This window comes from Vidua chalybeata, chromosome 14 (assembly GCF_026979565.1).
Source record: "Vidua chalybeata isolate OUT-0048 chromosome 14, bVidCha1 merged haplotype, whole genome shotgun sequence".
NCBI lineage: Eukaryota > Metazoa > Chordata > Aves > Passeriformes > Viduidae > Vidua > Vidua chalybeata.
In genome coordinates this window covers 12611389-12631060 of record NC_071543.1, presented here as the reverse complement: position 1 = coordinate 12631060, position 19672 = coordinate 12611389, and the positions used below count along the sequence as shown (strand labels likewise).

General features: G+C 46.2%; 1 protein-coding gene across 1 annotated transcript in view; it reads left to right on the top strand.

Annotated features, from left to right (window-relative positions):
• Positions 1-6298: 6298 nt before the first annotated feature.
• The window catches only part of HS6ST2 (heparan sulfate 6-O-sulfotransferase 2), a 128179-nt gene continuing 114805 nt past the window's right edge, over positions 6299-19672 (top strand). Inside the window, exon 1 of the mRNA XM_053956132.1 lies at positions 6299-6890. Within this exon, the coding sequence (XP_053812107.1) occupies positions 6379-6890 (512 nt within the window). The 5' untranslated portion in view covers positions 6299-6378. The remainder of the gene's footprint in view (positions 6891-19672) is intronic.

Here is a 19672-nt window from a genome sequence, read left to right as displayed (position 1 = left end):
TCCCAGTGGACTCACGGCAGCAGTTGGGGGGGGGGGGTGTGGAGGAAAGGGAGCTTTTTCTTTTTTTTTAAGAGTTTTTTTACATATAACTGGAATGTGAAACTCCTGCTTTGTCCCTCATTTTTTATTTTATTGGGGGATGTTTGCTGTAGGCCTTTAGCAGCTTGGCAGACCTAGATTTGAAGTAAAAGAAAGAAAATTTATCTCTGCATCTTCAGCAACTGTGAATTATTTATTTGCTATTCCTGGTAAATCTGCAGTTGCAAAACCTCACTGTGAAATGAGCATTTCTTTGTTTCATTGGACTGTGGGATCACTCCCTGAAGATTCATCAGCCCTGCTGCTGGAAGAAGCTGTCCTCAAAGCTTTTATTATTATTATTATTATTTGGTAATGCTTGAGATTATTTTTGCTTCACCTTCATTTATTCTCCTGTTCATTTTAAAAACTAGGTAATTGCATGAAGTAATCTGAAATTTAAGACGTCCTCCTGAGATTTTTTTTTTTGCACCTGCATCCGATCCTCTGTCACATAGGTTAATTCCACAACACTGTGTTGCCCAAATTCAGCATCAATTTCAACAAGTAAATATTTAGACAGCATCCAAGATGCAGTCTGTACACAGAATGACACTAAATTAAGTTAAATTGATACTTACTACTCTAGGATTGAAGAGTGTCCAGACAAAAGGTGGTACCAATTTAACCAAATCTATTTCAAAACCTTGAATAATTCACTGTGAAGGGCAAATTTCACCTTTCAGATGTCTTGAATGCCTTTGGACCACATCCCACTGTTTTCACTCCACACAGGACTACCTATTGAGATATTGAGGTAATATCATGTCTTTTCTCACTGTTCTTTCATGGCCATGTATTCCCCCTGGGTTTTGGGAAGATTTAACAAATATTTGTATGAGTCTTTTAACAGCCTTTTTCTTCAGTGTAAAACCACTGTTGAAGACCACCATACATTATCTTAATCTCTTACCCACCTTAATCAGGCAAATGCTGCAGGTTTTGTCCTGAGCTAGGTCAGATACACCAGTTTTGCATTATATATCTTCAGGGTGGGCACAAAGTGTCCCTTGGACCATATGGTCTGCAGCCCTGGGCTTTGCTGGCTCACTCTCTAATTCCTCCTAATCTGCTCATAAGCACCTCCAAAAGGGTTCTTCACACACCTCACCAGTAATCTCTATCATTGCCTGGTTGCTCTTTGGATCTAATGCCAGATGGTATTAATATACCCATCACTGTAATTATCCAGACAAGCAAACAGTGGCAGGAGCAATCCCAACTTCTCACTTTTCCCACTGATTCAGAGGCATTCTTGAAAGAGCCCTTTCATCCCCATGGATCCTGTTCCCTGGAGTTGTCCCAGGCTGTCCTCATCAAAAGGGAATTTGATGTTTCAGCAGTTTCTCAGCCAGTTTCATGCTGGGAAAGAATCAGTGGTGATGGGGCAGTATCATTCATTCACCCTCCAACTGTTGCCCAGACACTTGGTACATGGCCAGGTGTCAGTCCCACATCAGGTCCTCCTTTAAAACCTTTCACAAGGCCAAGATCTATGTGTGAAATGGAAATTCTGCTGATGCCTTGTAACTTGAAAGCTAGCCTGCCTTTTGTCTGGCTCCAAGATTTGCTGCAGTGAACAGCCTGGACAGAAGGTTTCTGATGCCATGTGTTGGGAAGGAGGTACTCCTGGAAGCTTCCTGCACCCAGCAAGTTCTGTGCAAATACCTCCTGCCAAGTCCATCTAAATGCTATGTGGTATTTAGACAAAGTTTATTTAGCATGAGCCCACAGCAAAATGAAACTGTAAGGGATTATATTGAAAGTATCTTAAAATTGTCTTGAAATTATCTTGTAAATTGGGTCCCTTGAGTATCGAGGTCTTTGGCTCAAGCTTTTAAAGGCTGCCCAGTTTACCACACACCCAAAGAGCTTTGGGCAATGTGTGTATTCAAGGAGGCAAGATCTATAAGTAGAGATAAATGCAAGATCAGTTCAATAGCTGGAAAAAACAGAACTCTTTTGAACACCTCAGCCTTTCCAAGACCCATCTCCTATTACAGAGCAAGATGTTATACTTGCATCAAGTGTATTTGGTTTTAGGAATGAGCAGCACTGATGCCAGTGACAAGAAGGAAGACTTTGATGCCCACATCACAAAGAATATGCAAACTTGTATTATTCCTTTGATTAACTGCTCTCTGATATGTCAAGTCCATGAATAATCAAGCCTCATTTTCTAATTAGTTTACTCATCACCCCACTGCTCCATGCCTTCACTCATTTGCATACCCTGTACTAGATAAGGGCCTTATTCTATGAGATGCTAGCAGGGCTTCCACCTCTCTCCCACCACAGCATTTCCTTGGTCCTTTCCCAGATATTTCCTTGCTCTTGGCTTTGCTTCTTCTCCCATGCAATGACCATCTCACTGCTCTGTGCTTTTCCTCTCATTTTAAGACTTGTTTCCTCAGGGAGTAGAGTGGTGTCTTCCACGCTGTCTGTCTCCTGGTGATACCTTTTGACTCCATAATCTGGTTTTACCCAGTCTCAAGGAGAAGTAAAAGGATCAAAGTTGCTGGTTAGCACATCTTATGGAAGTGGTGGAGGAGAGGTCTTTTTGGGGCATCTGGAGACAAGGCTCATCACTTTGAGGACAAATGATGGGAAAAGTGTTTTTGAATGCCATGGCCACAAACCTTAGCCATCAGCTATTCCAGACAAGATAGACAATTCCATAAAGGAAAGCTGCAGCAGTTGGGCTGGTGATGATTATGTTTGTTACTTTAATAAATATGTTATTTTCATGACACAGGAGGCTTTTCTGTACTGATTTCATCTATCTTCTCCCCCTTCCTGCACAGGTAGTATAAGATGAACCACATTACAATGAGATAAAGCAGACCTAATAGCTCGTTTGCATTTCTTTTAATCAAGTTATTTTAATTGTGCTATTGTGCAAATAAGGTTTCCCCTCTCATCTGAAAAAGACTTCGTCCTCCCAGCAGCTGTGGGTGCCTCAGCAGTTGGGGTTACCCACAGCCCAGACCTGCCCATCTGCCCAGGGGGTTCAAGCTGGCTGCACTCCAGCCCTTACCTGTACCAAACAGTGACACTGGGACCTACTCAGGCTGAACTGATATGAGACTTGTTCCTTTCAATAAGCTGGAGGCCTCAATGGGTGGTTAAACTCTGTTTTACCCAGAATAGCCTGCTTATCTCAAACTGATGTGTGTTTTCTTTTTGTTGGAGCCAAGCAGTCACCATTTGCCAGCCAAATGCAGAGGTGAAATTCAGATGCTGTGGCAACAAAGGTTTTCAGGAAGTACACAGGGATGTGATGATCAGCCCCAACGGATGAGCTAACAACAGTTTCCTAAAGCAGCAAAGATCAATCTAGGGCTTGAGGCACAAGGTGTTTTATTGATCTGTCTCTGGGCAAACACCCCGTGCCTTTGCATACAAACCCCTGATTTTCTGAATGTTCCCGTGGGTAATAAGAGAGGGTCAGCCCGAAATGAGATTCTTTAGCAGCTCAGCTTGGCCCTGCTATAGTGGAGGGAGGCAGCTGCTGACAGGGTGGGTGCAGAAGGGACCAGCCAGTGGCAGAGGACACTTGTAGGCGGGAGAGAAGAGGAGCAGTGGCCATACCCATGTGCTCATCTGGGCATGACCATGCACTGAGACATGGGGTGAGGGGTTTCTGTGCCAGCAGAAAAGGGTTATGTGTGGGGAGTGGGAACAGGGATCATGTGTTTGGGGTGTCTGGGGATGCCGTGTGTGCAGAAGGAGGTGGAGATTTTTTTCACTTGATGTTACTAGGTGCTCAGTGCTTTTGATTGACCTCTTAGCTTAAACCAGCTGCCCCGCCAGCCATCGAATCTTGCCTGTGCTGTGAAACCTTAACAGCTCTGCTCTGTCCTACTTTTATCTAGTTCAGAGCAATTTTCATTTCTTTAGTGCCTAAGCAAATGTTTTGGGTCCCTGGATCAAAGCTCGAGAGCATCATTTACATACTGTAAGTGAGAAGGCAGCAGACTGGAGACCATCAGTCATTACTGAAAGGATGATCATTGTTTGTTTAGCCCATTCCAAAATAATGGCTCTGCTGGGAACACCGACCCAGTATGCATCATATCTTTTATAGTATATATTAATTTAGTGTAGACTTTAGGCCATTGTTATTCTCTCCGTTTAATTCCCAGGTATTAGCATTCAGGATTGGTTTTAACTCACCATACAGCTTTGTTATTTCATAATGTAAAATAAATAAAACTGGAGGCAAACATTTTTTTAATAGAAATGACTGTGAGAGAGTGATGGATATAAAGCACAGAAACATCTTTATAATTTTAAGGCTTGAATTTCAGAACACAGAGTTTTCATTAAATGGTGCAATCCATTCATTTTGGAGATCCAAAATGGAAGCAAATGAACTCAGTAGTTCTCATGCCTAGAATCTTTGTGATAAAATTGCCTATTATTGTGAGTGTAAATATTTTCAAAATATTGTGGACAACTGGAAAAAAATGCAGAAGACAGGAGAGGTTGCTCAAGGATGAAAGCCATAAAGAAATCACCTCCAAACACCACATGTACCTGCTGAGATTATTTAGAGAGAGAATTGCTTGAGAGGAGGGGAAAAAGGAGGCAAGTCTTTTTTTTTTTTTTTTTTTTTTTTTTAAGGTTTTATGATGAATAACGGTCTGTGGAGAGTGTTTACAAACTATTTTCTTTGCTGCCTGCTGTGCATAATAGAAAATTCAGTTCTAGGCTGATTGGCCAGGCAGAGAAACAGAGGCATCACAAGGGACAGGGAAGCAAAAGCTGAGGTGCTGTGATGGGGAGGGGAAGGAGAAGCTCAGACATTTCCAGCCCTACCTGAGATTGGGGGTTCCTGAAATGCAGCACCTCGGTGTAATATCACAGTATTGGAGCACCCAGTCAAACTGGGTTTGCCCAAACCCATGGTCCCACCACGGCTGCTTTTCCATGAAGAACAAGACACTGGGGATGGGGTGAAAATCTCCTTTAGCCAGAAACCTCTTATTTTTATTATTGCTTTTTTCTTGCAAGGCTGCAGTTGTCACAGGCATTAATTGCCTGACATCAGTTGTACCAAGAGGGAAAGGAAAGCCTCGGGCTCACTGGCTGTGTTGTGCTCCATGGCCCTGCCAGGTCTCGGCACACGGTGTGGGGATGTGTCCCTGTGGAATGGCACAGGCGAACACGGGGTGAGCACCCATGTGCTCCCACCCACCGGCCTCGTTGAACAGCCACCAGCTGCTGGAGGGCTAAACAACATTTGCACACAAATATACACAGGACTGTAATCAGAGATAAATCCACAGAGTCCTTGTTGTTATTGTTTTATTTACAGAACACTCTCGTTACGCAGAGTGGTTTTGAAATATGCTGACAGAGATAGCACAGGTATTTGCTACCTGTGCAGAAACCACTTGGGGCATCAAGAAAAAACAGTCGATGCACTACCTCTCCACCCAAAAAACCCCAAAACAAAACCAAAACACTGGGTGTTGATGTGAGGTGTGGAGAGAGAGTGGACAGCTCGCTGCCCAACGACGGAGTGTGCGTGTGTGCTGGACGGGCGGGACGGTGACGGCGGCTCCGCGGCCGCGCCACTGCCACGACCGGGGCCGTTCCCTGCGGAACACGGCCCGCTCCGGGCACAGGGCCGCGCACGCACTGCCGGGGACGCGGCGCTCCTCAGGCCGCCCGCTCCAGCACGGGCACAGGGGGACAGGGGGACAGGGGGACAGGGGCACAGGCAGACAGGGGCACAAGGGGACAGAGGCACAGGGGGCCGGAGCATCGCGGCGCGCCCCGGGCCGGCCGCGCTCAGAGCACACTCGGGTGTGCGCGACGGCTGCCGCCGGCGGGAGCGCCGGTCCCGGTGCCGTGCCAGTCCCGGTCCGTGCGTGGAGCGCGGTGCCGGTATGACTCCAGTCCTGGCGCCGTTCCCGGTGAAGTCCCGGTGCCGGTCCCGTTCCCCGTCCCATTCTCGGTGCCGGTGCGGAGCGGCCTCGCGGGGCGGGGCGGTGCCGGCGCGGCACCGGGGAGGGGGCAGGGGGCGGTGCCGGTGCGCTCCCGCTCCGGTGCCGGTGCCGGTGCCGGAGCGGCCGCGCGGGGCGGTCCCGGCGGGGGCGGGGCCGGGAGGGGGCGCGGCCGCGGCGGGGCGGGCGGAGGCGCGCGGCGGGGCCGGGCGCGGGGGCTGCCGGGAAGGGCCGTGGGCAGCGGCGGGCGATGGCGGCGGCGCGGGTCCCGCCGCGGCGGAGGCGGCGGCGGCTGCGGAGGCTCTGAGCGGGGCGGCGGCGGCGATGCGCGGCGCTCCCGGCGACGATGGAGGACCGGTCCCACAAGGTGCTGCTGGCGCTGGTGATGCTCTTCCTCTTCGCCGTGATCGTGCTGCAGTACGTCTGCCCGGGCACCGAGTGCCAGCTCCTGCGGCTCCGCGCTCTCAGCCCCGCCGCCGCCGCCGACCCGTACCGGGCGGAGGACGAGACGCCGGCGCGTTTCGTTCCCCGTTTCAATTTCTCCGCCGACGACTTGCTGCGGCGGGTGGACTTCAACATCAAGGGGGACGACCTGATCGTGTTCCTGCACATCCAGAAGACGGGCGGCACCACCTTCGGGCGGCACCTGGTCCGCAACATCCAGCTGGAGCAGCCCTGCGAGTGCCGCGCTGGGCAGAAGAAGTGCACCTGCCACCGGCCCGGCAAGCGGGAGACCTGGCTCTTCTCCCGCTTCTCCACCGGCTGGAGCTGCGGGCTGCACGCCGACTGGACCGAGCTCACCAACTGCGTGCCCTCCGTGGTGGACAGCAAGAAGGAGGTGCGGCTCCGGCCCTCCAGGTGAGGCCGTGCCCCGGGGGGCTCCCCGCGGGACGGGCGATGGCCCGCGGGGCGCAGCCGAGGCGGGGATGCTGCGGCGGCGGGAGGAGGAGGAGGAGGAGGAGGGGGAGCGCGGTGGGAGCCGAGCATCCCGGCACGGAGCGGCTGGCACCTCCGGGAGCCGCACCGGCCCGGGGCCACCGCGGTGGGCACAGCGTGCCCCGAGCTCTGCAGGGCGAGCAAAAGCTGCCCCGCTCCGCCGGCAGGGAGGTGATGGAAGTGATGTCCCGCCGGCTGTTGCGGTTGTGACCGCTGGTGGGGAGAGGCCGGGGGTGGTGAGCCCGGTGACACGGGAACAGGCCTGGCAGCCCCACAGCTTGGGGACCCCCGGAGCAGCTCTTGCAGGAGAGAGGGTGCTTCTGCTGCCTGCGAGCTTCCCCCAGAGCTTTTCCATCTTTGGCTGTACAGAGCTCCTGCGGCTCCAGTGTGCGCCAAAGAATTACTGTTGGTTTTGGGAGTGTTGGTGAGCCATTGTATCTTCTTGGTACCTGAAGTTTGGCTTCAGGATGGTGGCCATGCAAAGTAAAGGTTGCTGTTATGGCTGAGTTACCTGCAAGTATTTGCATTGTTCTTCAGCCCTAACCTTGATCATTTTGTGCTTGCATTTTGAATTTTAGTGGCACTGCTCTCTCTTTTTCCCTGGATCTTCCTTCGAAGTTGCCAGCCTCCCCTGACCATAGCAAGGGGGTTGCCTAAAAGTTGCCCCAGCCTTTCAGAAGCCACGGGGCTTTTCCTCCTGAGCAGCGAGGACCTGCTTCCTCCTCTCCCAGAGCTCGTTGATCAGAGCCCACCTTCAGTCGTAACAGAGCTTGTCTGTGGCTGTACCATGTAGCAGAACTGCTCAGGGTTTCAGTGTCTCTTCCCCTTCTTTTGTGGGAAATTAGAAGCCAGAGTGTCACTCTTATTGCACTGTGAGACTAATGGCAGGTCCCTTTACAAAGAGGGTACTGTTATATATCATGCTATCTGAAGTCAAGTCTAAGCACAGATTCACTTGTAATACAAAGCAATTTCTTTCTAGAATTCCTTTTATATAGTGTGACACTACACTGCCATCTAGTAGAAAAATGCTTAGCATCATTATGGTCCTGTACCCAAGGAGCAGCTCTTCATCAGACTTGGCTATTGTGTATCCTGCTCTTTTGTCTTCCCTACTGCTTTAAATTTTAATTGTCTTAACTTTTGTGACATCCCATTTGCTAACATCAGGACCAATTCCTTGCTGTGTGGGTCTGTTAGCTTCCTGGTTTCAGGCTGCTGAGCCTTGCAGTTACATAGTTTATTTTGCCTATCCTATAAACATGTTGTTTGTCAGCAGAAATATAAATCACATAACATGTGCTCTGTTTTGCTGTACTGCTTCCAGTGATACGTGTTCCTCTTTCTTCAGAGATGGGCCTGGCCTGCAAAGCTGCACCTGTTGGTCAGGGGTTTCCTTCCTTTCCTAGAGACAAGTCTGTCTGTGCCCTCCAGAAAAATGGGAGGCTCCTTGTCCTGAACCCACCATCTGAGGGGGAAGGGAACATCAGGCTCAGAGAGCTGGGAATTTGTCTGCAGCTTTTGGCTTTGTACTTTTCTTTTCCTTTGTTGGATACCAGACATGCTTTCCTGAGTTGGAATGGAAGCGGTGCATGTACCTGCTCAGGAGTTCAGAGCGATGGTTCCTCATCCTATAAACAATGTCTGCTGTCACAGCTGACTTCTGAGAGGTCACTAGGACCTGTGACTTGGGATTGAAGCCAGGAGAGAGGGAGGAAAATGAAGCTGTGATGATTTTCTGTTAGGTAGAGGTCTACTCTCTCAAAGCCTTCCAAATGATATTATACTTTTAATAACCTAATTACACAGCTTGCTGAATAGCTACAGTTATTCTCCAAAAAAATGTCTTGACAAGCAATTATTTGGACTGCAATTTCTAAATGTTTAAAAAATACAGGAAGAGACGTTCTTAAATGAACAATAGTCCTTTCAAGTCTTTCTGCCCATTTTAATACCTCGTCTTTAATTTTAGTTTGTGCTCTTGATTTATCAGTGGTTCAGCTGACAACTGGTTAATTAGCAGCTCTACCTACTGCCAGCAGCACACAGGAAGTCTAAGCCCTTTCTGGGCAGATAAAAGCTGCTTTCAGAGCAGCAGTAGGTGTGGGACGGGGTGTCTAAGCTGGGAAGCCGTGCTGGCCCCAAGTGGGGTCAGCCTGGCTATTCCTGAACTAAGGTTTTAGGGGGAGGCCTGACCATCCTGGGTCATACGTGCTCATGGGAACGGAGAAGAAGTCACATCCCTGGTGTGCAAATCCTGAGAGAAGGGGAAGCAACTTGGAGGAGTGCAAGGCCCATTTGGGGAGCATTGTGAGGGCAGGGAGAAGAATTCAATCAGGAGCAGAGAAGAATTTTTTCAAGTGAACCTTGGCTTGACAAGGGTAGGAATGCCTTGTAGTTGAGGTGATTGAAAAGTGAGACCTATTGTGAGAGTGATTTGAACTCCTTGGCAGCTGCATCAAGCAGTCTATAGTTACTGTCTTGGGGCTGTGTAGCCTTGTCTGGGAATACCCAAATGTTCCATCAAACCTTTTAGCTTGCACATATGTGTGATTGCTTTGCACAGATGTTTGTCTTTTCAGGCGTGGTGAGTCTTTTTGTCAGATTGCTGGGTACCTGGACTGGTCTCTAGGGACCTTTTGTTTTGTTTAAAAGTTGAGTCTTTGTTAGACTGGGGGAAACTCTGTCCTGGACCATGCAATGCTCAGCACCAGGTGCAGAGCATCTCTGTGGTAGGATGTGATGGGATCAGCCTGGAGGGTGTACACATGAAGAACCTTGCTGCCTGCAGCAGTCATCCTGCAGTATCTGCTCTTAATTCCATTAGTAGTCTGCCTCTGCTTTCTCTGGGAATTGCAGGTTTGGAGCACAGATTCCTTCACTGGAGCAGTAGAAATACTCAGGATAGCTGTTGTGCTTTAACACAATCCTGAGGTGGATTTAACAGGTCCTTTCCTGTCTGTGAGCATATAGGTTCCCAAAACTTCCTTTTCTTTGTAATGGTGGCTTGTGCTCCTTAATAAGTAGCAAGCAGGTAAATAGATCTTCTCATTCTTTGGTTCTTTCTTCCCCTGAAGGAACGTGGTTCTCTGGGTGTAGAGGGAGGGATTTTTGGGTTTCTCTCCTTGGATCCCAATGGAGTGCATGTTCTGTATGCTCCTGTTCCATCAGCCCTGCTCGCTGCTGCAGCGATTGGAAATCACAGAAGAGGGAAGGGGGAAGGTGTAGGCAAAATTGCTGCTTTCAGTGCTCTGGTTCTGCCACTTGGGAGGTGTGTGGAATGGGCTGATGGTGGTGGCAGAAAGGAGAGGATTGTCTCAGCTTCTTGGCACCAGTGGTGAGAAAGGAGAAATGTGCTTTTTCCTAGTCATGAGTGACTGACTTGGGTCACTTGATTGATTGTGGAAGCCTCAAAGCTTTTGGCACACTGAATGGAGGCAGCATCCAAAGTTACAGTGCATCACAGAACTGAGATTTCTCTCAGCTCTGGCTAATTATTATGGGAAGTGTCTGCTGAAGTTGTCTATAGCAGTAAATCCAGTGGCACCATTGCAAGGAACAAAAGGCCTTGAGGTTAGACAGGAAACTGTAATGAGACATAGGAGCAAATACAGGTACCAGCATTCTTAAGTGGTGTCATGGCTTTGTCCCATTGTTGGGTGAGAGATGTGGCTGTGGTTGAAGGTCAGGCTGTATGTGATGTTCCTCCTGGGTAGCATTAAAGGAAGGAGATGTTCCCTGTTGAAAGGAGAAGGAGCTTGTAGAACTGCCTCTGGAGCCAGAAAGTCTGAGATGGGAAGAAACTTCATGCTGCTGGTACAAGCCTGTTGGACCAGGTTGGGGCCTGCTGGCTTTTGGGAGGCCTGATGTTGGCACCAGGTGGTTGTGATGTGGGGCAGAAGCCGCTGGCGATGCATGGGTGTTCTTATCTTGTGCCTGCACGTTAGTGCAACTCTTCCAAGTTGAGTCTTACGAAAATCTGAGAGAAAAGGTTAAAATATTTCCTAGCAAACTGGAAACACTTATAGTGTGTGTCTCTGTTGGCTGAACAGATTAATCCATGTGCTCTTGAAAATGTGGAGTCATCTACTCTGAGGCCTGCAGTACTGACTCTAAGTGAGGTGGGGTTAGTTTGGTTTTTGTTTTCCCCACAGTGAGTTTCTGTCCTGGTGCTGTGTGTATGTAGCTACGAAGGTATTTGTAACAGTTTCCCAGTGAACTGCTTTGGTGTGGAGGGGGAAAACCATCACTAAAGCACTGCCAGGGAGAGAAAATTCATTTGTAGGGTTTGGTTCTTAGCAGCTGTTTAGTGTGCCTCTGCCTTCTGCAGAGGTGTTACGTAGCTGTGCAAGTGGATGAACTCCATGTTTGACCTGTAGTGGTGGAAGTTAAGCCCCATAAATCAGCACTAAACCCCTTGTAGGCAGAAGAGGTGCTTTAGGGTCCCACGGCGCCCTGAGACTTTGGGTGGATAATGCAGTCTGCATCAGGAGGTGAACAATTTAAAACCTCTGGAGCTGGTGGAGCAGACACCATTTCCAAGGATAGAGTCCCCCAGTGCTGCTGCTTTCAGGGTGAAGCCTGGGGGGCTGCTCGGGGAGAGAGGGGACCAGCACAGCTGAGCTGGAGGCTGTGAGCGAGCAGATGGGGTGACCTGCTGTAGCTTGGGCTCTGGCCAGAGCACCAAGAGGGTGCCTGCCTGCCCTTGAAATATGCATCACTGAACCCCCCCGGGAAAAAATGAGAAAAAAAAAAAAACAAAAACAAACAAACAAAAAACCCCCCCCAAAAAAACCCCAAACAAACAAAAAACTCAAAACAACAAATCACCAAAACCACCAAACAAAAAAAAAAAAAATCCCAATGAAAAACCAGAGCTTTTGCAGACGTGACGCCAGCCCTGAGTGACTCTGAGCTGCTTCATTGATCAGCAAGATTTCCTAACGACCCTGCTTGTTTCAGCCTGGTGTTTGCAGGGTGGGATTTGCAATGAGTGCTATCTTGCCACCCACAAACCTCCAGCAGCTGAATTTTCCTGCATGGCACCTGTTGGGACCAAAGCAGTAGGAGCAGTGGACGAGCCTACAGAGTGAAAAAGGGGTTTTGAGGGAAAGGGCAAGGCACTATTTTCATAAGTTTCCTTCACCTAATCCCATTACAAGGACTAACCTTGAAAGTCTTGGTTATAAACTTAAGTTCATGGGTTTTTTAGGTTTGGACTATAGGACTTGTAAAGCTCTCTAAATTGGTATTGCTGATTTTGCAGATAAAGTGTTGGACTTCTTAAAGGGATTTAAAAATAATTTTGCATATTAGGTCTCTTCAGTTCTCTAAGTCTTTAATGAAGTGCAAATTGACTTTTAGTTATTTGAAAGTATATGTTTCCTACTGCCTTTAAATTTTGAGAATTTCTTGTGGGTAGAGGGAGGTCATTAATTGTTGCAGAAATAACCCCCAGTGACTGCAGTAGAGCAAGATATGAGGCACAGGTGTTATAGTTTGAATTGTTTATTCCATATGTTATCTGAGTTGGTCCTCCCTAAAGAAGAGAGTAGGAATTTGAACACTGTGGCATGGTGCTGCTGTACTAAGAATTAATTACTTTTTATTAAAAGGGTACCTTTCTGTTAATTTTTCTTTTGGATTTTATAAGTATTCAAATTAAACTATAAATAAATGCTTTGACTGATTGTGCCTTGTGATCCCTCTTGATAACTTTATAACCTTTAATAAAGGTTATCAAAGATGCTTGGTATCAGGCATTACTAATCAGTTATTTTTATTAAAAGACAGATTTTTGAGTTTAACAAGTCGAGCGTTGGTTCTGAGACATATTAACTGAGATTAATTTGTGCTTCATTTATTTAAGCTGAATTGTCAGGAATCATGTTCTCTACTGATGTAAATGTCGGCAAAAAGGACTTATTAGTAGATTTGATTGCTTTTTAAATTTAAGTAGTAGAGATGCACTGGCATGCCTAAGAGAATTGGTCTGTTTCTGTGAACAGTTCAGTGCCTAATGAATCACTTCAATGTACTTTTCTGAAGGAAAGCAGAGCAATTTAAATGTGCAATGCATTGATTTACCTCAAATGGATTAGGCCTCTGTGTGCAATCCTTTGCATTAATTTACTTTCTCCACAACTGTAATAATAAAGGCAGCATTTCTGTATGGCAGTGGCCCAAATTAGCTCACATAACTTGCTAGAAAGAAAAAATAATTGATATGTGACTGAAAATGGGATGTTGGAATGGGTCTTTCTGAGAAGACACAGGCTGTGGGTAGTGCAGCAGGGTCCAGGATGCCTCTGGGAGCCATGCCAAGGGCAGGACAACTGGACTGGATGGAAGCCATGTCAAATGAACCTTGTGTCAAAGGTTTTCTTGACATTTTTATGGAAAAAAAGTTATATGTATATATGTATTTGTGATTTGGTGCAACTCTAAGATTTTGGTGATGTGGACAAGTTTATCTTTTTTAAGTTACTGAAGAAATAATACAAAATCTTGTAACTCCAGCGTATTCAGCTTATTTTATTCCTGCAGTAACTTTTCAGTCATCTCTTCCCCTCCCGTAAGCTCAACCTGCTGAGCAGCCAAGTGGCCAGGGCGCAAAACTCTGGGTAATTCCTTATTTAACCACTTTCCTGCAGCAATGGTGCCTGGGCTTTGTTTCACTGTGCGGGGATTACTGTGGGTGAGCAGCCCTCAGCCATTTTTGGAATTATCCTTGTAGGCTCCTTACATACTTGTGAGGATTAATCTCCCTTTCCCTTCTCGATCAGATAATTCCCATTGCTGGATAGCTGCCTGCCCAGATGTAAATACACAGGGAAGCAAAGCTGTGGAGCATCCCCAGCTGCTGCCTTCATCCCTTGGGAGCCTGGTTCCTTGCTCCCAGTTTGGGGGTGGAATTCTTGCCCCAGCAGTGCCTGAGTCTGCAGCATCTTGGGTGGAAGCAAAGTCGACCAGGACAGGAGATGTGGGACTCTCCTTTTCTATGGGATGATGGAGGCAGCATGGTGACTGGGGTGGGGGGGGAATGCCATTCCTACCTCCTTCTTCCTCCTCCTCTTCTTCCTTGGCAGCTGGCAAGCATGGATTATTGTTTGTGATTGACTTGCTGATGCTGGCAATTGTACATTGTGTTCTGGGACTAATAGGGTAGCACCAAATTATTCAGGCGTTATTGAAACGAATCACATTTGTGATGAGTAATGAGTAGGAGACCTTGGTATTTATGAATAATTAACACGGTAAAGTTTTTCTTAGACATGAAGAAATTATTTCATTTCTACTGTGAACACTCTGTAAAATTAATGAAAGATAATTGCATTTGCTAATGTGAGACTAAGAAGCCAAAGCAATCTATTCTTTTGCATTTAAGTTCACATTGCTGATGTAAACAGCCAATGTAGATTTCCTTTAATATGTTTTCATTGGGTGGGACCTGTGTTTAACATTGAGTGGGGTTGGTTTTGTGGAAATAGAAAAGTCTAAACACTTAATTTGCTGGTGCCTTTTCCATCCACTCCCATGTTTCTAGGTGGATAGTGAATGTATGCATATAACAAGATAATGTTTTTGAATAAGTGGCAATTAGGACCAGCTTTTTTTCTTCTTCCCTGACTTTAGCCTTCTTTCTCAGCTGTTCATGCTTTTAAAGACAGAATCCATTTAAGCTATTATATACAGCTTTGAGTGAAATCTCTTTTTTAGTCTTGGAAAAAATCATTAGTCTTTAGAGGCCTATAAATCATAAGATCCATTAGGGGTGAGACTCAAATCATGTTATTTCTTGCTTCTCAGCTGCTTATCCAACTCCGAAGGAGTCAAACTTTTGATGTAATATAACTAAATATATGCAGCTATGAGGGAGATAATCTTGCAGCATAAATGGTTTTGCACATCTCCATAAAGGCATGAAGAAGAGTATGCCTTTCATGAGATCCTTGTAGCAAATGCTCCTAATTTCCTGTAATCAAAAGGATTGTGCAGTTTTGATGCTCTTAGAGGTCCAAGTAGCTGGAAGATCAATTCTGCCATAAATCCATTTTTTTTTTGTTAAGTTAAAACATTGCAAGGCTCCCAGCAATGGCAATCTGCTCATTCACTGCTCTGTTTGAACTGTAAGATCCTTCGGCAGACGCCCAAATCGAGTGACTGAAACACTCTCTGCCACTGATTATTTTCTCCAGCCTTCCTTGGGTTCAGAGAAAAGCAACTATTTTAACCCCCCCTGTTAAGCAAAACAATGTTTCCTTGGTCAGAGCCAGAGAAGCTGCTTTTGAGAGTTTCTTTTTCAGGGTAACTGAGGGGAGAGCATTTCCTTTTGCCTGTGGGAAAGTTAGTCCCTGGAGCAATCCCAAGCCATTCTGAGGTAGCAAGGTTTTTTTTTTTTACTGTGGGATCAGAGAAAATTATTTGGAATAAGCTTGTATCCTGCTTAAGCAAAACCTACCAGGTATTAACTTTATCATGTTTTTTTGCCAGCAGTTAACTCATCTTGATAGTGAAGGTACTGTGGGGGTTCTCCTCCCCATGGAGGACTCCAAGGGGACTGGAGGTGGCAGGAGGCATCTGTCCCTGCAACATTTCCAGAAGAGTGACCTTTTTTGTTCCTCCTGGAACTAATTCCACCGACTGTAGAAGGGTAGGAAGATGGCTGTGTGGCTTCTGCCTTTCACAGAGCTGTTCCTTTTTCTGTGGGGGTGTTGGATCTAATCAGAACTGTGGTAGCACAGAGAAGGGAGAAGACAAAAGAAATGTCAGACACAACAGGATGTGCCTGCTGGATGCTAGCTGAGTGACTTGCAAAAACATAAATGGCATAAATTAGTCTTTAACTCCTTCAATTCTTGCTGCAAGTCAGTCTCTGGTAAGAGAAAAGGCTTGTCTTGGCATGGTCACCACATTTTCTCTTTTACTAAGTGCACATCTTTAGCCAAAACTTCAGTAGGTTTGGGATTTTTTTTTTTTTTTACTTTGGTGATTTCCAGTAACTATAGGTCAAAAAAATGTGGGGTAGAATTTTTGCTTTCAAATGCAGCTGACTATAAGGGTCAGTTGTTTGGCTTGCAGGTGGCGTGTTGCTGCTGGGGTCTGTATGCTTAATTCTGGTCTGCATGAAGGAAAAGTGGTACACAAACATGAGTGGGATTGGAGAAGCCAGAACATTATACCTGGGATGAGTCCTGTCTTCATCAGCAAGTCTGTCATCTCCTCTCAGCCACTGCCTCATCTGTGTAATTCAGCTCTTTGCACATGGATATCTTTCCATCTGTACATAGAATAAACGGTGTTGGGTTTCCCAGCCTGATTGCATGCAGTAGCTTTGCTGCCTATGTGACTAGTCCTAGGCACAGGCACTGGAAATATTTGTGTTCAGTTTGAATTTGGGGAGCTGTAGTGTTTAAATAGAAAACCAGAGTGCTGTGGTGATAGGTGACTGCAGCCTGCTGTGTATGTGCTGGTGTCCTGGGAGGGTTGTGGCATTCCTTCCCTTCCCAGGAAGGTAAGAAGGAAGCTCCCTGTCCATGTGGCTGCTGATTGGGGTCACATCACTCAGTGCTTCCAGGCAGGACCTCTTGCATCATCTTGGTTTCACTCCTTTTCATGGATGAAGCAGTGTACAACTTTGCTCTTTGAAAGGAAAAAGTTAGGAAGATCCTAAGTACAATTGTCCTAAAGTAAGATCTAATCATGCTCTAAAGTTGTGTTTGTGAACCTGGTGCTCTGACTGAAGGGTGTAGTGAAAAAAGCCAGAATCTGCCTGCCCTCCAAACAGGAGACTTTGGGTGTCTGACACCAGATGTCCTGACCAATCAATAGGAGTGAAACTGCTGTGCTTTAAGCTGCTGCTTTGTCTGCTGGCTGTCAAGGCTGCAGCTGCTCGGAGTAGAGGGGACTAGACCATCAGAAGGCACAGTGGTAGCAGAGACCTAGGAGAAGTTTCAGTTCCTTGATATGAGACTTCCTTCAGAAGTCGGTTCCTTGTATCTCTTAAACTCTGTTAATTTGCAAGACTATCCTGTATTGCCATTTAAGTCAGTCCTGCTTCAGATAGACCCCAGGTGAGCCCATAAACACAACAAATGGATTTTGCAAAGTAGAGTTATGAAAGCCTTTTTTCATCCCATTTCCAGAGAAGAGGCAGAAAAGAAATGAAAAGAGTAGTTGCACCTGCAGCTGCTGTTCCTGAGATGAGCCAGCCTTCTACTGGCTCACTTTCCATGCTGATAGTTGCATTTTGGATGTCAGCAGTGTTCTGGGTTGGAATACGAGCACTCTCAGAATTTTATGGATAGAGACAACTTCCTTACTGAGTTAGATTTATGGGGTAGTGCTGATAATACCTGCTGGAGATTGGAGCTCACAGTTTGCTAGCAGTGATGCAGAACAGCTGAACAAGAGGGCAGTGGCTAGGGATGAGTTTTGACTGGGAAAGAGTTCTGCAAGCTTCTTTATCACCCAGTATTTTGTGGCATAGTTAACATGCTACCGCGTGTAAGAGGAAATTGCAGTTTTGCTAGAAATACAATCAGCAGAAAATACTGCACAGGAAATGTGTTAGCACTGCCCTGTGTTTTGAATTACTGAGCTATTTTGTTGCTTGCAAGGATGAAAGTGTTAATTGCATGTGGCCTGGGGTTTGGTACAATACAGCTTTTGGAAAAATCTGCCATAAATGTTTTTAAATTTATTTATTGGGACATTTAAGTGTAAGCACGTAATGGTGCTGATATTTCTGGAGATGGGATCAGAAGGAGGTTGTGCATCACTAGGTTTAAGAGGCACTCACTATGTCTTGTCAAGCCTGAACGCTGTTGTGTTAACAAAAGTACTTAAATATATTGCTTAAGCATAGACTCAAAGTGTTTAAATTTATTGCTCAAGGCTTTGCAGAATAGGGATCAGTAACAGTGTCAGCACATTTTGTTGCCCTGGGGTGGCAAAGTTTTGTGCTCTGCAGACTTGGGGTTCCATGTGTCTTCTCTTGTTTGGGGTGCAAGCTTTCCCCCACTGCAGTTCTTGCTGTCTTACACCTTGGGGTGGCCAGTGCTGCAGCTGTGTGCACCAAGACAAGCAGGGTGTGCAGGGTCCAGAGACTTGCTGAGACAAGTAAAAGTTGAGATTCCCTGTTACAGGACCCAAACACCTGGGGAGCAGCTTGGGGTAAGTTGATGGATCCATGTGATGTTGTCCATCCTGACTGGTACATCGGCCTTGGGTTGGGGACCTGGAGAACCAAAACCAGCAGCTGTTTCAGACTCTGTAACAGCCAGACCTCTGCAGGAGGAGGCTGTAGGAAGAGATGCCTTTCCTGGGCAGGCATCCTGGTTTGTTTGAGGGTATAGGCGAAAATGGGAGTTTTAGATCTCTTTTCCAGCAGCATCTGAAAGAGCACACTAAAAAGGGCAACTCTGTTTGACCTGAATCCAGACCTCCTGTCAGCCAATCCTTTTTATAAAATTGGTCAGTGTATCAGGCAGCCTAGAGAAAAAAACACAGAAAGGACTTAAGAATAACTGAGTTCATGGTGAGATAAAAATTTCTCAGAGCCTGGATTATGGAGGGGATCTGGTTATTTGTAAAATATATAAGCAGATTCTCTGGCTCGGCTGCAGAGGCTCAGCAGTTGTGCTGGAGGATTTGATTGTGTGCTCAGCCCATCCTGCTGCTCTCCCAGCTTCAGCTGAGTCTGGAAATTGAGGTTTAAGGCTGATGACAACTTGTGTATTAAATGTTACAAATTAACTGTACTTTGGAAATTGCAATTATAGGCTTTTTTTAAGGAATCTAAGGCTCTCTTGTTTATTCTCTGAAGGGTTGGTTTTGCTTTTCCCATCATATTATGTTATTTTTCTGAAATTAGCAGAATATTTTTGCTTCTGCTTTTCCTCATGTATCATCTGATGTCAGGAAGGTGAATTGCTTCCTGCAATAAGCCTCTATAATCACAGAAGAGTTATGGGTATAAAGTGCAGTATCATACGTTATTTTTTCCCTTACAGTAAAAATACTTAATGTCTTATAAAATGGTCCATCAAGATAAGCAATATTCTGGTCTCTTTACTCTTGTGATTAAACTCTTTTTAAGGATATTTGTATGTCTCAGAACATGTTGGAGTCCCAGTACTTTTAGTTGTTTATAATAGAGGTTAGGTGGGTTAAACCTGAGGTCTGTCATCTCATCATGATGGGCACTCAAGCTGAAATCTGATCATCAAGAGAAGGTAACACACTCTGCGAAGTGAGTTGCTCTTTTTTGGCAGCAGGTGTTACCAAAATGCTTTCCTCTGACTTTCATGTATTTGGCTTCCCAAGACCCTTATTGAGAACAGCTTTGGGGTGGGAACCTCATCTCCTCCCACCAAACACTTGGCAGACAGGAGTCACTGGACACATAAGCATTTACAAATGGCTTGCCTATCTAGGACTTGATCTTATAAGGCATGGCTAATAATTTTGATTACAGCAGAGGACTGACTTATTTTCCTATGAAAAGGGGAAGCAAGTATCTGGGATGCAATACAGAGGCAGGAATTGCAGTTCTGGGCTGCCAGAATTCCTTTTTTTGTATTTGTGGAAGTTTGTGTTGAGCTCTCTTACAGTACTTGGGAGATGTGCTTTCTTTTGGATTTAGGTTACTGTAGGATTTATGGAAGCTGAAGAGTACATTGTGTCCTTGTGTACAAGGGCAT